The following is a 23,391-nucleotide window of genomic DNA, read 5'->3' as shown; positions in this document are numbered from 1 at the left end:
TGAAGAAGCAAAGGCATTTCCATTTCAGAGGAGAGTGGTGGCCGATGGGTGGTGAGTACCTGGTCCAGTGGGACTCAAAGAAGGCTGAGTAGTAGACGATGAAGGGCAGGAGCACCGAAAACGCCCAAAGCAGGAGGGTTGGGAAGAACTGGGTAATGACAGGGCTCTGGGTTGGACAGCAAATAATTCATTAATGAAACAGCAAGAGGGTTTAAATGTAGCATTCAGGTAACACAACTTAATCTCAAACTCTGACCCGCAGACTGTCCACGGGCCTTGTGACGTTGAACTTGTCCATTGTGTTGACAATGATGGCGGGGGTGGTGAGGAAGAAGAGCAGCAGGAAGAGGAGGATGTTGAGGAGAACACAGCGGAGCCACCAGCGAGATCCGCACACTGACAGGTTCTCCCTGGTGACGGGAGAAATAATGAGCCTCAATTCACAATCATCCAGCAGGACAGACAGGACATTTAACACACTCCTCTCCCCTGACACGCCTGCACTCAACGTATTGACATAAGCCTAAAATAGCCGGCTCAGTCGCCTCTTGTATGCGAGTTGGCGAGCGTGTTTCCACTGCACTGGACTGGAGAGTGCGTTGGGAACGGCACACTTGAACGCTCAGTTTTAATGAAGGAACTAAAGCACCTGCTCAGCCTGTGACTGCTCCAGTCGTCTAGTTAGTGCAGGAAAACACATCCACACACAAACGCACTGCAGCCAGTCGGGCGTGAAGCACAAACAGTGAGCGCTACCATCTCTTTGGTTAATATCCCATACATATGCATCACTCACTTGTTACATAATCTCGCTGGGACTGCTGCATTTGCTTTCCAAGATAAGAAACATGCAATAATCCAATCATGGAAAGGGAATGAGCTTCAAATGGTGTTAGAGATCTGCTTCACACAAGCAACTACATTCTGATACATCTTGACTGCTGCTGCTGGAGCTCAATGAAACAAAGAATAGTTATGCAAATGCAGATAAAAAGCTTAGATGACTAATTTGCATAATGTATACCTCTTGTCTAAATAAACAGACTCTTTAAGCTCCATCGTTGCAAGCTAATGCAGCATCGACAAGCAAAATTACAGTCCACTGAACTTTAAAGTCTCACCACGATCCAGAGGTTACCAAAGATACCAAATATGTCAGGGTTAATTACAGGGAAATGTGTCTACATGATGCATTAGACATGTAAAAGTGGATATTACACTCAAAATATGTGTCTGCGTGGGTTTGCTCCCAGTGCTCCGGCTTCCTCCCACAGTGCAAAGACATGCAGGTTAGGTTAATAGATTGTGCTGTAGGTGTGAAAGTGAGTGTGAATGGTTGTCTGTCGGTGTACCAATGCATGCTGGGATAGGTTACAGCTCCCCTGCAACCATGTACAGGATAAGTACATATAGTATAATGGTTGGATCTCCCTTTCTTTTAAGTGCTTAGAAAAGTAGTGTGATGTTGTTGAGGCAGCAAAAATAAAAACTATGAGTTTCAGTGATGTCGTTGCTGACCAGATGATGTCACTAGGTGCAGGTGCATAGCCGACCCCCCATTTGTGCGACTGCACCACAGTGGTGATGCTGGACTGCTGCGGTCTGCGGCGGCAGCGAACGAAACCGTAGTCCTTCACAATTCTGGAAAACAAAACAGGATGTACAAAAGTGCTGCAGAAATCTGCATCAGTGCTCAGTAATGCCTACTTTTACACCACTTCGTGACTTTAATGGTTGCTCCCTGCTGTGACAGGGTTTATTTGATGAGAGGAGCTGACAGACATAAACCTCCATGTCACGCTGACGTTAACTCACACAGCAGTCATCCTCTCATCACGAAAAGTCACAAAGGCGATGCCCAGCCTCTTCATGGAGATGCGGTTCTTTTCAGCATTAAACTCATCCGTACGCTTCTCTTCTAACTCGCTGTAGTACTGTTCTGCATCCACCTGCAGAAAAAAGTTACAGCACACATGACTCACTGCATCTTTCACTCTCAGAGAGATCCCCAGATTTACAGTGGCAGGATATCTAGCTGCTGCATGCTGCTACTTCTGGATTGCAGTGCCATCCAGTGGTAACATACTTTCTGTGCAGCACAACTACAAAGACATTCTCCTACTAATCCTGATTATGCTAATATAAAGTACCTTCTCAAAGCCACAGATGTCGCAGCAGAATATCTGAGCACACGGGTGAGTCGTGATCATGATCTTTCCCTCCTTTTGGGCCTTTGTGGCAAAGTACAGCCTTCCTTTCATTGCCTTGCGCCTGCAAAAACACAGCATCCTCAGACAAAAGCCTCACACTGATCCCCAACTGTTTTTCGCCAGTGTATCAGTGACTGTACCTCTCTAAGTCCAGCCTCATCAGCTTGTGGACATCATAGCAGAAACGGATATCAGTGACAGTACAGCTGGGGTAGGCCTCACTGGTGAATAGAGCAAAAGGAGTTAACCATAACGAAGGTGATGACATTGAGCATGTACAACAATCAGGGCTTACTTGTGACATGAGTCAAACATATGAGGCTTTAACTTAACGATGAAAAAGAGAAGAAAACATGTACTGGAAGTGTTTGGTGATGAGTCCTGGATCAGAGATCTCTCTTGGTATGGAGGTTATCATCAGTGTCCTGGCTACCTGCAACACATAATGTAACCACCATGAGAAGGAGCTATAAAGTGCCAAATGAAGTGAAGTGTAAAATGAATAAATAAATAAAAATAAAAAATCACCACCTTATCAAGAGATAGATCATGTATGGAAACACATTTCTGCCAATGTGATGAAAAAACAGAAGATCCTGCAAGTCATTATAATCTTGAAAAAAAGGCTTTAGTATCTCAAAATGATTTAGTATCGCAACATAATGAGAAACTTGCACAAAATAATGACTTTGTATTGCAACATAATGGAAAACTTTCTTGAATCAATGAGAAACTTCCTCGCAATCACTACTTAGTCATAACATGAGAAACCTTTTCAAAATAAATGTTCTCAAATTACTTATTATTGCAGCATAAAGAGAAACTTTCTCAAAATACAGAGACATTTTCTCAAAATAATGACTTAGTATCTTAATATAATCGAAAATTTTCTTAAATTAATGAGAAATTTCCTAAAAATAATGACTTAGTCTTGCAACATACCTTCTCAGAATACTGAGAAACTTTCCCAAAATAATTACTTTTTGTTGCAACATAATGAGAAACTCTCAAAATAATAAGAAACTTTCTGAAAGAAAAAAAAAAAAAAAGATTTTGTATTGCAAAATAAGAATATTTTTCAAAATAATGACAAACTTTGTGGGAAAAAAAGTTTGTCTTGCAAAATAATGAGAACATTTTTCAAAAATAATGAGAAATTTTCTGGAAAAAAAAAAAAAAAGAAGTTTGTATTGCAAAATAATGAGAAACTTTCTCAAAATAATGAGAAACAATATTAAACCATTATTTTGAAAGACTAACTCAATATTTTGAGAACATTTCTTATTGTATTGACTTACAGGACCTTTCCTTTCTCCATCACATTGATAAAAATGGGCGTCCACAGCCATGCTAGCAGCATGATTCTATGGATGGCAGTGCCGGTCTGATGGTTCACCACTTTGGTTCAAACTGAAATATCTCAACAACTGCATAAACTAATTTGGTGAACACACTGATTGTCTCCAGAGGATGAACCCCAATGACTCCGGTGATCCTCTGACCTTTCCTATTAACTGTATTTTGTGTTTGGCCCTGATTAGCATGCTAACATGCTAAACTAAAGGCATTGACTTGATAGGATGATATATTTGCAGTGTAAAAATGGCCTCGATGCTTAAACAGTATGATGTGATGGCGACAGACCTTCTCGTCCTCTCTGTACTCCAGCCGGATCAAGTGGTGAGCCATACACAGCAATGTGATGATGAAGTAGACCAGAGCAAAGATGCTGTGGAGCCACAGAAAGCTGTCCCTGTGAGGCACAAACACCCTGCTGCAGTTTAAACCAACACAGATAATCCAGTCTTTCAAGGTTCTGTGCTGTTTCATGAGATTTGATGTCATACATGGAGTGTTAGACTTACTTTGCGTTAACATTAGCCAGTGTTGTTCTTCCAAAGTTTTCAGGACTGTCTCCTGTAGAGATAATGAAACGTGACAGAGAGCGAGACATTTTAATTTTCTAATGACTTTAAGGAAACCCCTCCTCCTTTGTCTGGAGGCTGAGGTAACAATGAAGCAATGTCACTATTCAGAGAAAACGTCTTCCATCTAGTTTAATGAAATCTCTCTCATCTCAATGAAATTTCACACAAAATTCAAACATCGCTGTCATGCCTAACTCTGCTGTTTTACTTCGGGCACCCTTTGTTTGCTGTTGCCATGGGACCCTGTCATTGGGTGTTGGTTTATTTAATGACTAGGGTGACACACTGGTTCATAAGATGACAGCCAGCAGTAATAAAAACGTTTCTGTGGACAGCCCAGCTCCTCGTAGACCCCATAATGGCTCCTGCCTTCATCCCACTATGGAATGGCTTACTCAACACTTCCTACGAAATAAGCACACAACTGCCAAAAGGCATTTCAGTTGCTACGTAGCAGCTAATTTTCTGCTCCATCCCACCCTTGACACCTACATGTGTATGTTAAGAGGAAATGAAGCACTTTCTATTCCTATAATCCTGGGCTTGATGAGCAGCCACTGGTATGCTAGCAACTCCCATTCGAAGAAATGCAGCCTTTGTGTATAAATATAGTAGTTTCACTTCATAATGTTGCTTTGTGGGTCATTTTAAGTTAAAATGAACTTTTGAGTTGATGTCAGCTTTGATTTAATTTGATTTCTGCAATTCACTTTGGCTTTTTTTTTTAAAGCTCGGCTTCACCACAGATTGTTTTAAGCTAAAGTTTTGGTGCATTTAACCAATAAATCCTTGGGTGTGTAGATGTGTGTGATTGTCTCTGTGTGGCCTGGCTGCTTTCCCTGCGAGGTGCCCCATGCGCCTCTCCTGAGGTTAAGGATATCCCCTGGTTTTTCAAACAGTCAACCGGCTAGACCGTCATGTGAGGACTAAAATACCCAGGAGGTTCCCGGAAAAGTTGACCGGCAGGATCACGGCCAAAGACAGCAGGCAAACCACTGTCATGAGCAGGATGATGTGGCGCTGGAAGGACAGGTATGTGACGGCGTCAATGCCGCATTTGCTACGGATCTCTTCATCCCTGCAGAAACAAATAGAGAGGAAACTTTTTCATATCCAAGAGATCCAAAACTCTTTGTGCTACATGACAAAAAGAAAGTTCATGCAAATTAGTCTAGATGTGTCCACACATGCACGTGATGATAATCAGACTCATGCAATATTAATCTACCACATGTGCGCAGCTCTGTCTACTGCCAGGACAAATGGGCCTACGGCTTATACCTCATCGTGAGTAAAACTGTGGCACCACTACTTTGGTGCCAGTAGCTGTGGTTACCAGGCGGGAGGTTCAGGAAACCCAGTGTCATAAAATAGAACAAAAAAAAAGCATTAAAAAAAAAAGAAGAAGAAAAGAGGGGCATGCTGGTCTCATGGCGGCCCACACATTGCGAACTCTCAGGGTGGGTTTTGCACTTTCCCAGGGATCCCAGGGTGAGCCTCTGGCATGGGAGCTAAAAACAGAGGCACCCAAACTCCACCATAATACTATGGAAACCATGGGTACCGTGGAAATCGACTTTTTACAGGCCTAAATCTGTTGTGTGCAGTCAGACTGGAGCGAGAGCAAATATTCAACGGGAAAACCACGGCACCAGCGGTCGCATGAGCCCAGACTCGTTTGTTTTTGCTGCTAAATGAGATATAACAAGAGACTTTACATTTGCCGGTGACATCAGCTTTGAAGACGGAGGGCCAATAAAAGGATGGAAGCTAAGATGAGAGAAGGGTGAAAATAATTACAAAGGGCAACAGCTCTGTGTACTTACTTCATATGGCAAAGTGATGAGAGCCACGAGCAGAAGCCCTGAAAGGAGAGGAGAATCATAAAACACCCAATGGATTAGTTATTAAAGATAATAAATGACATATGTATGCAAGTCTGTGCACACCACATCTGGCTACTTGCATGCATCCACTATTTGCATAGTAATAAGGTCTGCAGAGTGACACAGAGGGGGAGATTTAATAGGTCTAGCCTGGAGCAGTAACCACTTTACTGCAGCCTCAGCTTTGAGTAGGCACAGGGCGATGACTCCAGTCTGACTCTTTTGTCTTACACCGTTATAAACATGCAGGGAGTGACCTCAGTCTATCACACAGGTGTCATGGAGTCACAGACGGTCCAGCTGAGTCATGAGCCAAACTTTCCCCTTACAACAGTTGACGTAATGCCATCTTAGACATGTGGACTTCGTTGTAAAAGTGCAGCGTGCTGCAGTTTTAGACACCAATATATCACTGACAATTTCACTGCAACACTTTGGTATAATTACTCTAAATAAATGAGAACACGATTAGGAAGTCTGGTAGACTGTTTAACATCAGTGTTACTGTTGACAGGCCGAATAGCGTTTCTTAAAAATGTGTTTCTGCATTTCCCATAATGCCTTCTCCTTCATATTTTGCAGTGTACAAACAACTGGAGTCTGTCAGTCCTCTCCTCAAACACCATGATTGTTTACCCTAATTATACTATTTGTGGAACTTTTAAATACCAGTGGCGCTGTAGAGCAGTGTTATGATGAGAAAGTCCTTTTTATTGTTTGCATGTGTCTGCTGGCATGAATACTGTATGCAGTATGCTACTGTATGTGCAGGGTACATGTGGGTCACCTATTACCTGTGACACACAACTTTGCCTTAGTTGCATCCCACATGAAATGAGCATCTAAGGGACTGTCTGATTGCACTTGGCTTCAGTTGCTGTGGACATGAACAGTCTGTGTGTCAAGGTGCACTGGCTGGCAGCAAAGGAAGTAATAGTGGAAAATATTTCCATTGTTAGGTATGAAGCTGTTCGGCTAATCTTGTTCCGCACCAGAACTGAGGGCAGCAGAGCAGGAGACGAAATAAAGAGCATCAGATGGAAAAAAAAAAAGCAAAAGCCAAACAAAATATTTGAATATTTGTGAGGCCTTTTTTGGGTGACAAAACTAAATTCAGAGGTGGCAGTGTTTTTGTAACACCATTAGCTTTGACAGCTTATTTTCGCCATGTTTGCCATATGTCAGTGTGTGCCTGTTTACACATCCAGTGGACACGGAGCAACATTAGCATTCGTTCAGAGTCGCGTTTGTGTCCATCTGACAACTGTATGTCCAACATTCACTCTCCTTTTAGCTCTGGTCTTGTCTCTTACAATCAAATTTTTGATTCTGCTAAATGCGTCACAAGCCAGTTGCTAACTTTGTATGCCTGGTGTTTGGTGCAGGTTGGAGCATGCAGTGGGTTTATAAGAGCTTTTTATAATAATAGTAATAATAATAACTTCATTTGTATATCACTTATCTAAACAAGGTTACAAAGTGTTTCTTAAAGTGCATAGAAATAAAATAACAATACCATATTTAAAAAAAATGTTAAGAGCTGAGAAAAATAGTGTGCACAGAGGCAAAAATAGAACAAAAGGAAATAAAATAGAAAAGTTATCATTCAAAAAGTACAAATCAGGCATTAAAAGGAAAGCTCTCCTATAAAAAATATGTTTTAAGTAATGATTTAAAAACATGCGCTAGCCAGCCTAATCTCCTCAGGCCTCGATGGCAAAATCCCTGAACCATGTTGAGCTTTAAAAGTTATTAAAAGAATCTTAAAATCAATTCTGAAGTTAAGTGGCAACTGGTGGAGGAAGGTGAGAATTGGGGTGATATGTGACCTACGATTTGTCTCAGTTAAATACGAGCTGCAGCATTCTGGACAAGTTGATGCAGAGCTGTTGAAGATTTACTGAGGCACGTAAACAATTTTTGCTGAGCATTGTTCCCTGTGGCAGTAGCACCCCCAAAAATTTTCATAGGGGTGTCCAGATGGAAACACTGAAAATCACTGGGTGGCACACAAAGAGCAGAAGTCATAAGTGAATTTCAGGAATTCTACTTTGCTGTTGAAGTATATAGGCGATTTGAAAACTATGTCAAAATGGAAAGTTAAAGAATCATGATATGATTTGTATCTGTTTGTTTCTTATTCAACACTTTATGTTACTAATAATGTGATGTGCACAGGTTAATACTGGTAAAGTTAAAATTCTGAGTTCCACAACAATCCTGTTTTAATGTATAAAGTATTTTCACATGTTAGATGATTAATTGTTCTACAAACAGGGTAGTTTTCCTGTTCCTCAACAAGACAAATATACAGCTTTACTTTAGGAGTACACTGACTTTAAAGAACAAAACATTTACTAGGAACAAGCCTTCTCAAGTTTGAAAACACCACACAGAGGCCTCCCATTTTAGCAATTTTGATGGGAACGCAGCTTGAGCGCTGTAAAACCAAAACAATGAGCTAAGAGATGCTAAAAACACTCCTTATAGCTGAAAGGAACTGCAGAGTTGGGAGATACTTCTCTGTTGTTTCGTCCTTCTCTGTGACCCCTCTCACACTACACACAGTTATTTGATTCATTGTTAATAAAAATGTGAATTAGTGCAGCTTTAAGACCTTTATCAGGAAAAACCTTTGCCTGATGAAAGTCTAATTACAAAATGCATTTAACATTTTTATTAGACCTTTAGGACCCATGAAAAGTGTTTTGTTGAGAAAGGCTGCGTGTGAACAAAACAGTGTTTGTTTAGGATAAAATCCACAGGGTACATTTAATTGATCTGGAGATGCTGTTAACAGTTGCTCTGTGCTTCAGGGGGCTGACAAAACAAAACTCACCATGTCCTTGGTCTCAGAGTCAGAGGGGCTAGACTCTGATGGAGACTTCTCTTTCTCACTTGGTTCTCCATAAAACAAAGACGTGAGACTGAATAGGGAAGACAAAAAACAGCATGATCATCATATTGATTGTGGCCTGACACGTCCTTATCATTACACTTAATATGTAACTCAGTGCTGTAACAACACAGCCATAATGTAACTGCGGCAGACAGTCCCACAGTCTGAAACCTATCCCTGTGTGTGTGTATACATAAAAAGACATGAAACACATTCAGTATGGCTGAATCTAATAACGCCAGTGTGATGATTGAGTTTGTGGATATTTCTCTGTGGGCCCTACCACTGACAGTTCAACAGCGTGTCAAATTAAGCAGCATAATTGAATTAGTGCAAGAGAGGACCGCTTGGCAAAACACACAGATGCTGCTTGCCCTTGGGTGCTGTGGAGCCGCTGTCGGTCAGGCAGAACTAATCAAGCCCGCACTCGCCTGGAGAGGAGACTCAGGTCAAGCAGAGGAAAACTGCTGCAGACTGGCGCAGATGGCTGCGTGGACCTTCACCCATTTTGTATCCTTAAAGATATCTGATTAATGATCAATTGTTTAAACTCTGCTGATAGTTTCTTAATGTCAACATTTCCAACGACAGTGAATCATATCCTTCCCTAACAAGAATTGTCTGTAGCCAAAGCTTAATCTCACGCCCTGTTGTCCTAAATACTCACACGCACCAAAAGCATGTTAATTTGCAGTTGAAAATACTTCCACACCCTTATTTACTTGTGTTTGAGTAACATTTGCTAAAAAAAATACAGTGCCCAGCTTGTTTAGGAGATTACTGAGCTTTTATAAAAATGAAAGATTTACCTCTCTACTAGAAACTTTGGGTTTGGTACCACAGGCAGGGTAAAAAAGTTGAGACATCTGTTTTGATCTTTTTATAGGATTTGTTGACAAAAAGAAAAACATAGAATAACACTAGCCTTCTAGCATTGTCCTTAGAGTTATTTATCAAGGTGAAGTTGCCAAAAAAATCAGCTTTTTTTGGCTCCTTAAATGTGACAATTTGCTGCTTTTCTCTGTTTTACATAGGTGTAGACTGAACATCTTATGCTGTTGGGACAAAATTAATAATTAAAAAATATCAGTTTGGAAAGTTTCACAATTTTGTAACATTCCATATCTTAAACAAAACAGAAAAATGACTGGACAAAATAATAATGGAAATAATTGTTAGTTGCAGGCCTAATTTTAGAAGAGTGAGAGGACTGTACCATCCAAACCAGTCATTCTGTGTTTACATATGCTGTGTATGTGTATGTCTGGCCCGTGTTTACACTTTGATATTTCCACAGTCAACATAAAACGCATGAATAAATAGCCACAGTAACAACAGATGGTTATTAGAAGCAAAGGCAGAGCAGCTCTTTGCAGTAATTCCCCTCCTCGCAGTACCGTCTATACCCAGCAGAGGGAGCTGGAGGCTTCAGCATCAGGGCTTAGGAGTGGTTCCACTGAGAATTATTTTTCCATCTTACATGTCATGGCTCACAAACCATCAAGTGTATCCGATTTTAAAGTGTAAGACAGCGAGTGGTGGATTTACCTGTCATTCTCCATGAGCAGAGCCAGGCGGCCATAGTCCCAAGCAGCCTTCCTCAGACAGGAGAAGATGAGTAACAGGAACTGCAACACAGGACATGAACATGAATGCAGAGCTCCTGAGAATCTGATTTACACACTTACACACATCCTCATCTGCTGTGGGCCTACAGTTATATCATCCATAACCTTTGGATAAAAAGCTCAGCTCCGTCATTCTCCTAAAGAGCCCACAATTAATAGACAGCTTCAAAATGCAGCAGGAGTAATAAGCCATCTTCTTTCTTTAGAGTGGTACGTGGTTGTCTTGGAAACTACCAGAGCCAGGTCAGCACGCACACGCGAACACATGCTGTTCACTAATGACAAACGAGCGTGGTCAATAGCAAAAACAAATCTGAATAGCCTTCATTCTGCCACAGATGTAGAGCTTAACCGCAGCATCACAATGAAGATTAGAAAAAAAATCTCTTTGATGACATGCAGTGACACATCACAACAGTGATATGCTGAGCTGGTTAAATATAAAGAGCTTAACTGGGCGGTGATGGATGAGTGTTGACAAATGCAAATTGAGTAAAAGTGCTGATGAATGTTTGATTTTGATTACAGCATTAAATCATTATCTCAGTTTAGATGACATTTGGTGTGGTGGGCAGGGATGACAGGCATGTTCATAAGAAGAAAGCTCCCATAAATGTTGAATGATTCTATCTTCAGTGATCCAGAGCCACACACAGACAATCGGGCGGCCTTGACTCAGGCTTGTAGCTGAATAATGAGTACGTGTTCGCATTAACAGTCAGGGTCCAAACTCTTTCCTGAAATAAGAATCTCTCCATTATCTTCCCGGTGTCTGTCTCCTCCCTGTTGTTTTACTTCTTTTGGTCTCGATGCGTGGGCATGCTCTCCTTAAATCCCACAGATGATTTATTCTGTATGATGATGGAATTGATGCAGAGGCGTGCTCCCGTCACCTGGGGGGGGGGTGGTGGTGGTGGCGTGCTTTGACTCATGCTTGTCATTAAGAGACACCGCTCGACCCTCTGTGTTGTCTTGACAACCAGGCAGCGATAAAATGAGCCAATTAAAACATGGAGGTGGCAGATTGAGAATGATACCAGTGTAGAGATCAGGCTTGACAATGCCTGACAGGCTATTATTATCTGGAGACAGGAGGAAAAATCTGCTGTACTATGACTGTAAACACTATATCCACTGTATTGTTCTATGTGAGAGGAAGATTACAGCTTGATATTTATGACATGCACATAATGTTTGTTTGCATTTGTGTGTGTTTTTTACATTATTATGTGATTCAAAGCCAAGACAAATAAAACGTTCCTATGTGTTTTGCAAGGCAATGCTTCATTTAAAGTTTGGTTTAGTTCTAAGAGACTTTTCCCACATAAATAACAAATTACAGTTCCTGGCTCACGCTAAGTACCATCCTGAGCCAGTTTTTGGACGTTCAGGGACAGCGTGTCAATTTACGCTTGTTACATGCATCGTGTCTTTTCAAAATACACTTCTGTTTTCACAGGAAATGTACAGTTTCTGCTTGTTACATATATACAGTCTTTTGCAAAATAAACTTACAGTGTATGTAACACACCTCATTTTTAGGTTTACTTTCCAAAGGTTTAGGCAATAAAAGTCTGTGGTTAGGTTGAGAAACTCACGTGATGTCACATCAAGGGACATGTGTCACTAGCGTTGAATGCTACACACACTCGCACACTACATTCTCATTAAAATAGCTCGACTGACTTTTTGTTGCACACTAGAAATGAACAGTGGGATCCCAGGTGAAAGTCTGGAGTTAGTCTGACCCATATGCCTCCCCTCTTACTTGCCCTTTACAGACTTTCCCACTGTTTATACCACAGTGGATGGCGACAGTGTCATAGACTGCCGCCACCTAGTGGTGTACCATGCCATTGTGATCTGTGGCTCTATGCATCTGTGTCTGACCACTGACAAAGTGGCGGTATTTGACAAGTTGTATGCCTGCTGCCACCCGGTCAAGAAAGGTGCCTCTGTGAGTTGGTGTCTGACACAGACATCCACTACCAAAATGGTGGTATTTGACAAGTTGGAAGTGAGAATGGGCTGCCATTTCAGGTTTCTACTTGAAGTGCTTACATGTTTTAATGGTCAAAAAACACTCTCTGACTAAACCGCTCTGTGCTAGCGTCTATCTCTTTAAGACGCCCTCCTGAAAAGCCCTGTCTGCTCTGACTGGTCAGCATTTTCAGGTCTTCCGTGCATTCATGGGGATGACAGTAATGGAGTAGAGCGGCACTTTCTACCGTGAAAAATCACAAATAAAACCTTCAAAACACTTTTGAAGAGTGCAGAGAAGAAGATGCAGCAGATAGGCCCCAGTCCAGAGTGTGACCCCATGACCATCTTGACAGTGATAGCTCCTTCACCTCCTAGAACCGTACAAGACTCTAGCAATACTAAATCCCCAGTTTACTTTTTTTGGCCATCAAATTGAGGACTATGTTTGACTCACAAATGAAGATAACACTTTACCTACTGTTGGAGCACACAGCATGAAACAAACCTTTAACAGCATTTGGAAAAATAAATAACTCAGTTATCGTTGTCTGTTATAGTATTGGTTCTCGTTGTGGAGCAGTTCTCCAGCACTATACGCTTGCACTTTCATTTACTTGGGGGACTTGTTAGGGAAGGAGCAGAGGTCGAGGTGTCCTGACTCCATAGCATGGGTCAAGCTTCAACAACACAGAGAAAATCAATTCTCTTAATATAACCTGGTAGCAGCTTCCATTATACCTTCCCAGCTGTCTTTCAAACTGCAAGCCTTCAGCCTGGACTGCAGGCTTTTTGTTAAAAATGTTTAGTCTCCAAATCCAAGATGAGCCAACCCTGACGACATCTTTAGGATTTTTTTTTATCTAATTATTTTCATCAGACTTTAAAAAGCTCCTCCACAGTCTCAGAGGACAGTAAACAACTTTTTTAACAGACTGAGTAACAGTGCTAATTGGTAGTTTTCAAGTTAGACAAGTAAACTGATCTTAAGTCTAAAATAGGTGGAGTGAGAAATACAAGGCTCCACACTTATTCCTAGTTTTATTCCCATCATTTCTGCCTTTTTGTTCACTTTTGGATTACAGATTTTGCCTTCAAGCAGCACCACAATCATACACTAATAATTATAGGAACTATCAGTGCAGACATGCCTATTGCAGATGCAGCGTTATATAGTCTTAGACTTTTATCATTTGGCTTTCAGGAAGTGTGGTAAGGGTTAAAAGCAGTAAGATTACAGTTACATTTAGGTCCATGGCAGTGATGTATACACAAAGTCAGCAGAAGGTCCTCTCAATGAGTATAAAAAATGAGCAGGTGTGTGTGTTGACATGTTTCCGATACTTGGTACGTCTGCATTCATTTCACACATTAATGTGTGATGTCCAGTACTACTAACACTCCTGATGCTGCTGTCGTACTTTATCATCATCAGGAGCAGAGTGAAGCGCTCCAGACAGGATGTCCATTAGATACTGTATTTTTACAGAAGCAGCCCTCTGACCATGTATCACCTCTTGTTGTCTGTTTGTATCATGGCTCTTCGTAATATCTCAACAGGGTGTTGGCAGCTCTGGATGTGTTCGTGGACCTTGTTATCAAGGCCCTCTATGCTGTAGCAGCATACAAAGAAGAGATGACTCGCAGTGTAACATATAGCTAATAAGCTTCCTGTTTGAGAAAGCAAACATGGTTCTAACTAGAGCTCAAACGATTAGTTAATTTATTGGTTTTTCAATTAATTGTCATATGATGAAGTCATTTTTAGTAATTTGTGTTTTCTGTTTTAGCAGTTTTAGCTTCTCAAACATGAAAATTCTCCAGTTTTCTTAGTCCTCTATGATAGTAAACCAAATATTTTTGCTTTTGGTCTGTTGGTTGTACAAAACAAGACATTTTACAGCCCAGTCAACAGAACAAAATGAGGCCATTTCACGTTTCTGCAAACCATATGTTACATATGTGCATTTCTAACTTATACTATCAAAATTTCTGAGGTGACGCACTATATGAGCTGACTGTCATCTAGATGAAAAGGAGATGGTGGAGGGCATGTCACCTATAGGCGAGGTGCCTGCCAAGCTGCAGACAATAGAACTGGTTGTTGTTTAAAGAGTTATTGCTGTGTTTTTAGTTGCTGTATTTTAGCGCCCCACTGCTGTTTCTCCACCAGGGATAGTACCACTGAGACAATAGAAAAATGGCACACACAAACACACACACACACACACACACACACACACACACACACACACAAATGTTTCATGGCTGTGGCTTTGCTGGAGTTAACTGTGTAATGCAAGTATATTAATGGTGGTTGGGTGGGTGGGTGTGAGTCTGTACCATCCAAAGCACGACATTGATGGCGAGGACAGTGGGTATCCCTCCAAACGGCAGACCCTGGAGGACGCTGCTGCGGGAGTGCGAGCGGTAGCATCTCTCTGCGGTGCTGTTTTCGTCCCCAAAAGAGTCCAGGAAGCTCAGAACATCCAGCTCCACAGCTCTCCCCTCCACAGGGGGCGCTCTTGTCACAAACAGCTCAGAGTGCGCCATCAGCACAGGACCATACCTGAAGGAAGAAGACAGAAATAAAGAAAGAAACCATGATGATACTTTTTTAGCCTTCATGCATACTTTGGATTTTGCATACACTGATTCATAGTGCGATTCAGAGGTGGGACCAAGTCATTGATTTACAAGACTTTGACCTCAAGTTTAAAGTCAATACCCAAGTCCGAAATGTTGAGTTTTGAATCCTAAACAAGTCATAATGTCTTCTTTACCAAATGTGTTAAAACAAGTTTGTCGGAAGTTGTAATTTTTGACCCGCACGTTTTGCATACTATAATTCATTTTTGATGACCACCATGTAGTTTTTGTACACAAACAAAATTATCATTGGAATCATGTTTTCCAGCTGTCACTCAGTAGTGTTCTTCATGGTTATCTTCTTTAACTGGACTGGATTCTGTCAGATTGGTTCAAACAAAGTGTAAAGTCTGACTCGAGTACACGTCATGTGACTTGAGTCCACACCTCTGCTGCAGTCACATTGTATATGATAATTAATACAATTTCTGTAACAATACAATAATTGTTTGCAGATTAATGTGACACTCTTGCTTTAACTTTTGCTAAACAACAGTGTGCAAAAATAGCATTTCCTTTAGCTAACCTACTCTTTAGCATTTAGCTAAAGTGCTAAGCTATTTCTACTACAGCACAAGAGGAAAAAAACTATACATTCAGCTAACTAAATCAATACGCAATTTGGTTTGTGCATCAATACTACCTAAACTTTGCAAACTTAAGCCACCATAAGCTACTACTGGTCATACCAGACCAAGTAAGGCTGTTGCAAAAACCCCACTGAAAGTATTAAAGTGAGATTCACTTAGTTGATTGTGTTTCTTCCGTAGCGTGATACATTCACTTTAGAAAAAAAAGTATTTCTAAGTTTTTCTAATTATCTCAGAATTTTTTTTTTTTCCGGGGGAAAAAACGTTCTTGTTTTTCTGAATTAACAAATAATATCCTTGTTAATTCAGGGAGGCTAGAGCAGATTTTATCTCTCAAGTGAATACAGTACATTTCTGTAGTGTTATAAGAGAACGAATGACTTCTTTCTTCTTTTAAAAGTTGCATAACCTTGCTTTAAACAGTAGTTTTAAGTGTTAGTCATGTCATTTGTTGTCAGAGCGTCCATCTTTTCAATACCTACTCATCTTATACAAGCCTGTATTCACACAGACTGACAGTTATGATATTTGTGGATTTTAATGGAGACAGTGGGTTCTTGGTTGGTAGGCTGATGAGCAATGAAACTGTAATTTAACGGTCATCTTTTTTAACATTCAACTCTCAGACAAGTGTCTGCCACTCACTCTAAGTGCAGTTATGATAGCATTTGCAAGTATCAGTCTAATGACCATCTCAGTCCATTAGCAGCCATTGATCTGTTTCTTTATCTGACAAGTGGAAGTGAAGACGTCACATAAAAACGACAAACTGATTAGCTGACAGGTAGGCTCTTTGAAAAAGCATAATACGTGAACATGCTAACAGGCCATTCACCCACATAGACAAGAGCATATTTCTGTTGTTAGAGCTCAGTTTAACAGAACAAGAGTAAAAGCTTAAACAGGGTACTTTACTGCGATTCTGAACAGCTTGTTGATGATTGGCACTTTCTGTGTATTTGCCTCTGTCTATGGAAGCATGTGCAGGATATGATCATTCACACTGCCATGACCACAGACTGGAGGCCTGAACCATCTGTCCTCCAGCAGCACACACTCTCCTCCACACTCTCGATCGATACAGTCCCGACTCCCAGCTGCTCAGCTTGTGTACACTCCTCACTGAATAAACAGCCTGAGGAAATGGAGTAGCAACAGAGTGCTGACAAAGCTTTGCATCAATACTGCCATTCCACTTGACTGAAAGATATCAGTCATTAGATTTCATGGGAAAAACGGGTATGTTGAGAGATGTTACCATGGCAGAGAGACGTACTCTAACACGCCGCAGCAGTAAATGGCAGCCAAAACTGCATCCCAACCCTCTGCTGTCAAACTCACAAGAGCTGCGAGGTAACACGAGATTGAAGTGGAAAAAAGAGAGAGGATGCTAAAGGCCTCCAAACTGGCACACATTACTGAACCCTCGGTGTGATTTATCACTGCGCCAATGATGTCACTTCCTGAGAAGCTCCATCACAGCTTTGTGAAGCATTTACCAAACAGCGCTAATTGTGCAACAGAAGCCACAGCAGGATGCCTAGTGTAGGAGGGAGAGCTGATCAATGACAGTGCTGCTGGACTGCTGTACATCTCACTGTCAGAGAGGTCTGGAGACGTACACACGAGTATAAAAATACAAGACAGTAATCTTCCAGCAGCTCTTCCTGCACCACTGTAGTCTCTTCCCTGCTTCCTGTTGTGAAACTGTATCGCAGTCAATATTCAGATGCTGTCAGATGCACAGCATCTGAGCCTCCCCGTGGAGACGACTGAGGAGATCTCCTGAGGATGGATCACAAAGCAAATCCATAACGCACACACACACACACACTCTGCAGAGCTGCTTCCACAGAGGCTGGTGTACCATCCAGTGCATTACACTTTCTCTCCCTGCCAATAATGAAATAAGCCATCGACGAGCACAAACAGATTATTTTACAGCTAAACATTGATTAATAACCACATACAGTACAAGGACAGAGCATGCAGCTTCGTCACTGGCATTTAATTCACTGGAGTCTTTATATTATACACTAGATGATTAAGTTTTTGTGTTATTTTGTTGACACACTTTCAAACTAACAAACTGATTTACCGGAGACTTTAAAGTCACATGATCAGTGGAGCATAATAAATAGAATAAATCAACCAAAGCATCCAGACTGAGTCTCTGTAGTTTTTATTTAGATAAAAGGCATTGCTTGGGATGACACCATGGTCATACTGTTTGCAGTGTTTGCCTGTTTACTTTAATTAATTAAATCATCATGTTGAAAAGCCCAAAACGGAAATCTGCAGGAACAAAGTAAACTGTTCGGTGTCTATTTTTACAGATAAGCTGGAGACAAATCAAAGAGCAGCACTGTGAACTAGCTAGCTGTAAACCGGAGCTCTAACAAAAATTTGACATGCACAAGCTTAAACAGACCTTCATCGGCTCACTGAGCTGTTCTTCTCCCTGCATCAGGCGAGTCATTCACTTTGAACGCTGCCGACTGCTGATGCTAACAGTAAAATTCTCCACCAGAGCCGAGCAGGATGCTGAAGGATACAGGCTGACTATGGTGTGGTTTCACACAACATTTGGACAAACGTCACAGCATGACGCAGCAGTTTAACCACGAGACTCCGTGGATAGTCTTTCTGTCTCAGCCCTCGTATATAAACACTCAAACATGGTATCCATTTCCTCGCCAGCTTATTGAACTCTGCATATCTGAATTCTCTCTAATCCTTTCCCTCTGCTCGTTTCTCTCCTCCTCATCCCTGACTCAGGCTTCCAAGCCAACGCAGCAGATTACAAACTGATGTTTGGCTTGGGAAGCAGCATTGTGCCTCCCGCTGGCAGCATGAGTAAAATCTCTCCTCTGTGCTCAGTTAGACTATTATCATCACAGATACTGAAGTCAGTGCAGGAGCCGTGAGCTGGTGATGAGATATACCTGAGTTTGAGTCAGAGAAGGAGAAAAAAGGGAAAGCTGTGGAGAGGAAAAAAGCTAGCTCAGGTCCACTAATCTGCTCATTGCACCAGAAAAAACAGCTGAGGTATCTGTGTGTTTGCGTGTGTGTGTGTGTGTGTGTGTGTGTGTGTGTGTGTGTGTGTGTATGAGAGAGAGAGAGAGAGGATGTCAGTGATACAAGGTGATACTGACAAAACAATTAAAATTGAAGTCAGAAGATCGATAACTTGCAAAAAAAACCCTGATTCAATCCCGATAACTCTCATCACTGCCTGATAATATTTGATTAAATCAGCGTCTGATACATCCTTATGGATTGTTTTTTTTGTTTTTTTTTCATTTACTTTTTATTGAGTTTTCATTTAAGGTATTCATACAAATGAAAAGAGACACACCCCAACAAGGTGGGGGAGAAAACAATAAACTAAACAACATAAGAACAGGATCTGGAGGGTCTGAGTTTTGTATATCTGGCATTGTACTTAAATGTTCGTGTGCACTTATATCTTTTGTTTCTTAGAATTACATTTTACATTCTCAAGTCTACATTCAAGAGAGAGAGAGGGGGAAGGAACAGCAAAATGGAATTAAAATGAATTTAAATATTCACAAACACTCTTTGCATAGATATATTATACAAAGTCAGGCCTTATAGTTGACACATGAACAAGCCATTTGGACCAGTATTCTTCAAAGATATCTACTTGATTTCTTAGTTTGAATGTAATTCTTTGCATTGTGTATATGTTATAAACTATATCAATCCACTCATTCAGAGTTGGCACTTCCGTTTTCAGCCACTTTTTAGTTAAGGCTTTTTTACAGGCAACCAATAGCACTCGAATCAGATAGTTATCTGGCTTTGCCCAGCAAAGTTCTTCTAGATCACCAAGGTACATGGTTTTGAAATTGAGTCTGACCTTCTTCTTAAAGACTGCTTCCAGGACACCGTGGACAGCTCTCCAAAATGGAGCCACAGAGGGGCAATTCCAAAAAATATGAAAGTGGTTAGCTACTACATTGCCACATGATCTCCAGCAAGCTGTCTGATTAGAATACCCAGTCTTTTGCGCTGGAGTAGAGAAGAAACGAGACATGTTTTTCCAACTAAATTCTCTCCAAAAGAGAGAACTTGTCGTTTGCCATTGCTGTTTGCCCTTATGGATTGTTTTAAAGCATTATTATTTTGGTGGTGTCACAAACTATGCATTTTGGCTTTAATTGTGCATGTTCTCCCTGTGTCAGCGTGGGTTTTCTCCAGGTACTCCAGCTTCCTTCCACAGTCCAAAGACATGCAGGTTAATTGGTGACCCTAACTTGCCCGTAGGTGTGAATGTGAGCGTGAATGGTTGTCTGTCTCTATGTGTCAGCCCAGGGTGTACCCTGCCTCTTGCCCAATGAAAGCTGTCACTTAAAAAAGCCTTCTGGATATGCTCAAGAAAACAACAGGGGGTTGCCAAAGTCAGTAGGGTCGGTCCTCTGGGGACCACTATGCCCTACACAAAAAAAATCATGACAACCCATTCAACAGTAATACCAAATTTCAGTCTAGACCAAAGTGGTGCACTGACCGACACTGCCTTCCATGGCTTAAAACACTGGGCAGATAGAGGAGTGTATAACAAAGTTCCCTGCCAAGAATTAGACCAAGCCCGTTGGCATCCACTACTCACTTTTACCACCCTTTAAATCACTCTACCAGATCCCTCAACAAGTGCTTTGTCATGCTGAAATGTGACACTGAATCTATGTTATCTTATAAAACGCCATGACAGGAAACATCTTTACATCTAAACATGTTTTAAGGGGGTCAGATCCTAATTCCCAGCCACACCGAAACCTAATCAACATAAACCTTTAGGCGGACAGCCCCCTCCGGAAAAGCTTTCTCTCCCGTCGTCAAACGCTCACTTGGATCGAGATTCATGACCTGCCTGAGGGAATGGGAGAGAGATGGCTCCGTTTTGCCCGAGAGATGAACCATAAATAAAACATGAACTTGCGTTGACTTTCAAACCTCTGCACCTTATCAACTGCCAGCCACTGTAAGATAAAAGGCTACCCCCAAGGACAACTTGCAATCATCATAAATAAAAGAGGAATGGTTTCAGAGCTGTTGTTGTCTTCATGACTGCGCCAACTGCAGCCTCGTTAAACATGCAGTTTTCCCCTGCCACGATACCTGCATGAGAGAGAGAGGTTCGACTTTTCCACTGTCAACAGCTTCATCTCAAAGGCCCAGAGCTGGTGGAATATTCATGAGCGATTATTAGCTGTGCTTTGCATGTTAATATAAAACTGAGCGTCTGATAATGGAAATCCTGGTGTTTAAAAGGTATTCCGTTAAAACAAGCCTCCTCTGATGAACTGTTAACAAGCCAATAAATCATGAGACGAGACATGAGATGATACATCACTGGAATACCTCTCGCTTGCGTTGTACAGAGAGGCGTGGGAGCATACTAAAAAGGCAACAGAGGGTAGACAAAATAATGTAAACACATTTCGACGAAGAGGATGTCCACTTTAAAACAAACAATTTTACACATCCAGCAGATACAGAGCAACGTTAACATTCATTTCAAAGTCTGGGTAAAGGGCCAGGCAGTTGCTGCACTGCTGCAGTAGTGTGTTTTGTGCTAACATGATCTGCATTTAGCTGCTGAACGAGAGTTTGTTGCTTCGCAGTGGCTCGTTCTTTGGCTCTGCCCATTTTTAATCATTCAAATTTGGCTGGCTTTATAATTCCTTACCTGACTTCCTTTGCTACCATTCTATGAAGGAGGACAGTCTGCATAACATAGGTCACATGATCACAGTCTCCTCATGATTATGTGGGAAATATGATGATTATAATACATTACTTTTCACAGGTAAAAGTATGAACAGTGGATGAGAACAACATGTTCTGGCACAAATGTCTACTGTTCACTCTCCTTTTACTCTGTTTTGTTCTCTACCAATTTCTGAGGGGAACATCTCTCTCTTTCTCTTTAAGCTGCCAGGTTTCATTAAATTCACCGGCTTGTCTCTAACTTTGTCTGTCTGCAGTTTGGAGCTGGGCCGGCACTTCAGAGCTGAAGTGATTTTTCACTGGGTGTTTGTATTATTTGTCTCTCCCCTGTAGTTTTCCATCAACACACCAAGGACCACCTGTGATGGATTTTCAACTCTTTCTTTCCTGCAGCTCCCAGGTAAGCCCTGCAATAAACCCAGAGTCTGATTGATGGTTTAATAGTGTCTTATCAAACCAGAGTTGACAGCACATACATTTGCAAAATTACATAAGGGGTGTAATGAGGCCTCTCCAGCTTATCAGAGCCCTCATTCATTTACATCCACTACATGGCAGGCAGGAACACTGAACATTATAACCATATGTGATCTCATTCTAAGACCCTGAACATTAATATGCTGCATAAACAGCCTTCACTCTTCTGGGAGGGCTTTCTACAAGACTCTGACGCAGGGATTTGCTCCCTGCTATGAGAGTATTAGTAAGGTTGGCTTGTGATGTTGGACTGTAAGGCCTGGCTCCAATCCATCCTGAAAAGGTTAAACAAGGTTTACTTTGCTCACCGGGGCACTGTCAAACACGAAATGGCATGTCCCAAATTTTTGACACAAATTGGAAGCACACTATTGTCTAAAACAGGGGTAGCCGTCATGGTGCCCGCAGGTGGCTGATCGCCCGCAGGGAGCCAACAGTTCGCCCGCAGGGCAAGCTCTAAAAATAACTGCTGTCAAACCAGCTGTCACTCGAATCTCCATGGTCTGATTTGACCAGCCGATTCTACAACTGTAGTGCTCCCACATACTGACATGATGTTAAATGCATTCAAACAGCCCAGATCAGGCTGACGGGGAGGGCTACTGACAGACGTGGCAAAGCTGGTGGAAAGATACACCTGTGACTATACGTCCAGTTTTCAAAATAAGGTGCTAACAAAGGATATATAAAAAATACATGTATTGAAATAAGATTGCCTGGAGTATATTCAAAAGAAGTGTTAAACATGTCATGTGTGTCCTTTATAAAATTAAAAAGAAAATACCAATAAATTGTGAGGGAAATGTCTTTATTCTTATTCTTCATGTCGTGCCTAACAATGCCCCTCAGCTGTTCTAAAATCACTGAAAATCACAGCCTCTCATGGCTTATTGCTTTTATAAATACTTCCTCATAGGGCTGGGCGATAAATCGATTTTATCGATTAATTCAAATTTGTAGTTTAGGCCGATTGTTTTAACGAAAATCGAATTTCTATTTAAAATCCGCCACCGCCGCTCCACGCTGGGCTCCCGTAGTTCAGAGTGGGCTCCCCCCTGCGCGCTTGATACACAACATGGCAGCGAGCGCTTAAGAACTCTTTCTCAAGAAAGGGAACGAGTTCTTCAGCGCTTTTGTGTGCTCACCTGTGTCTGTGTGTGTGCGCGCGCATCAGGGCCGAACTCCGCCGTGCGCGACACAGAGAGCAGAGGAGGATTTTAGACGAGCACCGTGTAGGGACATAAATGACATGCCATTGTGTAAATAAGATAATTAAGTGTTACCAACGCCAAGCTGGCAGACCCCCGAACCGTAGTAAATGGACCTCCGAAGACCATTAGCTCCTTTAGCTTGTGTTAGCTCGTTGTGGCAACAACACATAAACAAC

At 41.5% G+C, this 23,391-nt stretch overlaps 1 protein-coding gene across 2 annotated transcripts in view; it reads right to left on the bottom strand.

Moving 5' to 3' along the window:
• The window catches only part of tmem63c (transmembrane protein 63C), a 44,415-nt gene that overhangs the window by 10,193 nt on the left and 10,831 nt on the right, over positions 1-23,391 (bottom strand). The window contains exons 2-15 of one of the 2 annotated variants that reach the window (XM_050061505.1): positions 14,875-15,100; positions 10,472-10,551; positions 8,864-8,951; positions 5,965-6,002; positions 5,074-5,216; positions 4,076-4,127; positions 3,855-3,963; positions 2,570-2,643; positions 2,351-2,431; positions 2,151-2,271; positions 1,816-1,949; positions 1,519-1,641; positions 257-410; positions 60-166 (exon numbers count right to left, since the gene is read on the bottom strand). In XM_050061505.1, the coding sequence (XP_049917462.1) occupies positions 60-166; positions 257-410; positions 1,519-1,641; positions 1,816-1,949; positions 2,151-2,271; positions 2,351-2,431; positions 2,570-2,643; positions 3,855-3,963; positions 4,076-4,127; positions 5,074-5,216; positions 5,965-6,002; positions 8,864-8,951; positions 10,472-10,551; positions 14,875-15,084 (1,514 nt within the window). In that variant the 5' untranslated portion in view covers positions 15,085-15,100. The remainder of the gene's footprint in view (positions 1-59; positions 167-256; positions 411-1,518; positions 1,642-1,815; positions 1,950-2,150; positions 2,272-2,350; positions 2,432-2,569; positions 2,644-3,854; positions 3,964-4,075; positions 4,128-5,073; positions 5,217-5,964; positions 6,003-8,863; positions 8,952-10,471; positions 10,552-14,874; positions 15,101-23,391) is intronic. The other variant, XM_050061506.1, reaches the window with a different exon arrangement.

Source organism: Epinephelus moara, chromosome 14, assembly GCF_006386435.1.
Source record: "Epinephelus moara isolate mb chromosome 14, YSFRI_EMoa_1.0, whole genome shotgun sequence".
NCBI classification, from domain to species: Eukaryota; Metazoa; Chordata; class Actinopteri; order Perciformes; family Serranidae; genus Epinephelus; species Epinephelus moara.
The sequence above is the reverse complement of the archived record's forward strand: the minus strand, read 5'-3'. Positions and strand labels throughout refer to the sequence as shown.